This window comes from Lobosporangium transversale, assembly GCF_002105155.1.
Source record: "Lobosporangium transversale strain NRRL 3116 chromosome Unknown BCR41scaffold_5, whole genome shotgun sequence".
Taxonomy (NCBI): domain Eukaryota; kingdom Fungi; phylum Mortierellomycota; class Mortierellomycetes; order Mortierellales; family Mortierellaceae; genus Lobosporangium; species Lobosporangium transversale.
In genome coordinates, this window is record NW_019028983.1 from 1,055,487 (window position 1) to 1,058,305 (window position 2,819).

Consider the following 2,819-nt stretch of genomic DNA (forward strand, 5'->3'; position numbering starts at 1 on the left):
TCATTATTGAACAGGCAATCGTAGCCTGTCGTCAATCCACAGCAGCAAAGGTCAACCCACCATTAGTAACCATCCAGAAACGGATCCTAAAAACCTTAGAAAAAGATTGGAAGGGTGAAACAGGTCGACGACGAAGGATCCTGGTGGCGGAACGGACCCTGGATCGCAAACAGAAGCCAATTCGATCCAAAGTGTTGTTGGTTGCATTATCAGTTTCCTCTGGATCAGCTGTTGAAGATTTGGGTGGTGATACTTCTACTGAAGTTTCTATCGCTGGAACTCAACACAGCAACGGGTTTTCGACTAATACAGCTAATAATGGGGCGGCAGCTGCAGCTTCGTTCTCTGGATCGCGGGTTACTCGGTCAGAGCATCGTAGAGGGGGTGCATCCTCGTCTTCGTCTACGTTTGCGCCTGCAGCATTGAAGGGAATTCCAACCACACATCTATATGCATCTAAAGGGCCATCAGGTCCAGAGATTGAGTTAGTTGGTCAACATGGGTTCGTGGTCGATTCATCTACTTCACGGTACCACCTATCGGATCGTCCGGTGCCGTCTTCGCTATATCCGTTGCCTACTGCAACATCTTTGACGCCAGCATTTGATACAATAAGTGAGAACGGCAGTAGTAATGGTAGCACGCATTCGAAAGAGTTACAAGATTTCTATACGGTAGTCAAGGATCAAAAAGGTTTCTTCCGGAAGATACGTGGTATGGCCAAGCGATCATAAACTTACCTCAATCAAAGCATTTACTTTCTATAATAAAATAATGTTAATAATGACAACAATGTTAATGAATCAAATTGGCATTATAACTACTATGGATTGTGGATGATTGTCATCGGTCAGGTCCTTAGTATCTAGTACCCCAGGTAGCCTTCCTATCTTACTGCCCTAATTTTTTGTTGTTCTCCATGACTTGAACTAATACCGGCATTGATACTACAGCTGGTGTAAGTTGGTGTTATTTATTTACTACTCTTTCTTTATTCGAGCTCCTTCTCCCTTTCCTATCCTTTCTTCTTCACCCAGGAACTCGCCAAAAAATCTATGAAAGAAACCAACGTTCACCTTGCAGTTTACTGCTATTCGAACCAGAAAATGGAAAGTGGTCTCAGATTCATTAACCGCGGATTATAGTAATGGGACGGGGATTAGTGGTCTTAGTTAAGTTTATGGTCCGTGGTAGCGAACGCGAAGGTTCCAGAATTTTGACCCGTATTATGGTTTTTACTTTGAACGGAAGTTGTTTTTTTTTTTTTTTTTTTTTTTTTATATGTATAAAAAACATGATAGAAAGTAAGAGAATAATAGAGGATATGCGTTGATACTTTGGTTTTTGTCCCTGCATCTTCTTGATCCTATTCTTATACTTCATATCGCGGCATTCAATTCTTTAAAGACGATTCAACGTAGTACCGTGGCTGTTAATCGGATAAACAAGGGATTCAACAAGTTGATTGAGAGACTAGCCTTCATCTTTTGCTATAGTCAACTCGCTAGAAATCTTCAACTGTTGGGGAACGATGGTTGTTTTTCTTGTTCCTGCCCCTGCTTCTGTCATGTCTTTGTCTGTACTTCAGTTGCAATACCTGTTACTCTTGTACTCGAACAACCGTCAGATGGAGGGTTGACAAGAGGATGAAGCTTTTATGCCTAATTAAATAAAATTATGTATAGTGCACTGTTATTGGAATGTTTTTTTAAGAGTTGGATTAATTTGTAGGCAGCACACGATTGGCCCATTGAAAATGCAACCGTTTCTCACAGTTGTCCTTTTCTTCTTTCCTCCATCCTTTACTCATCTCTCCTGTCATCACCTTCGTTCACATTCACATCATGAAGACCTTCTCTACTCTTATTGCTGGTGCTCTTCTCTTGGCTGCTCAGGTCATTGCTTATGAAGCTCCTAAGGAGCTTGTTATCGGTAATGGCTCTCTTCTTTCTTGATCAACCCCCCATCATCCTATACTGCTCAACAATCAACGGTCCCCTTTTTTTTCTCAGCCTTGAATGCTTACCTTTAATATTATCATGCTGCAGCCTTTGCCATACCTAATGATCTATTGGTGTGCTCGATTAAGAGCCTGTCTGACGGCATTTCTCAATACCGATAATTCAATCTCTCGCATGTCTTTCACCACTAATTCTCTCTTTTATTTATCTCTGGAACTTTGTAGATGTCGTCAGCAAGCCTAAGGACTGCACGAATCTTTCCAAGGATGGGTAATGCCAATGCATGAAGTGAAGAACATAGCGAGCTACTTTTTTTTTTGTACTTGCTTGAATTGTCACTAATTTTTTTTTTTTTTTTTTTTTTTTATATTTGTTTTTATTTGCATAAATTATGCTTGAATATAGCGACAAGCTATCAATGCATTATACTGGCACTCTTCACAACGGTGGTTCCAAGTTTGATTCCAGTCTGGATCGCGGCCGTACCTTTGATTTTTACCTCGGTTAGTTTTCAATAATGAAAGGCGTACATTTTGTGCACTTTTTTTGTTTGTGTGATTCATATCAAGGACAGTTTTTAATTGATTGGAATGGATTTTAATTTTCAATTTTTAGGCATTGGCCAGGTGATCAAGGGATGGGATCAGGGATTGAAAGGAATGTGTGTAGGAGAGAAGCGCAAGCTGATAATTCCTTCTAACTTGGCATATGGTGGTCGATCCATGGGCTCTGCGATCCCTGCCAACTCTGCTTTGGTCTTTGATGTTGAATTGGTCGGAATTAATGGCAAGGATGAACTGTAAAAGATATAAAAGGATATGCAGGACAATAAAGTCCCCCCCCCCCTTTTTTTTTTTT

At 40.6% G+C, this 2,819-nt stretch overlaps 1 protein-coding gene across 1 annotated transcript; it reads left to right on the top strand.

Annotated features, from left to right (window-relative positions):
* The first annotated feature begins 1,767 nt into the window (after positions 1-1,767).
* On the top strand, positions 1,768-2,819 carry BCR41DRAFT_318601 (FKBP-type peptidylprolyl cis-trans isomerase). Its single transcript, XM_022021321.1, has 4 exons — positions 1,768-1,932; positions 2,186-2,231; positions 2,367-2,464; positions 2,577-2,819. Exons 1-4 carry the CDS (start codon positions 1,845-1,847, stop codon positions 2,762-2,764), a joined length of 420 nt encoding a protein of 139 aa, XP_021884904.1. The 5' UTR covers positions 1,768-1,844; the 3' UTR covers positions 2,765-2,819.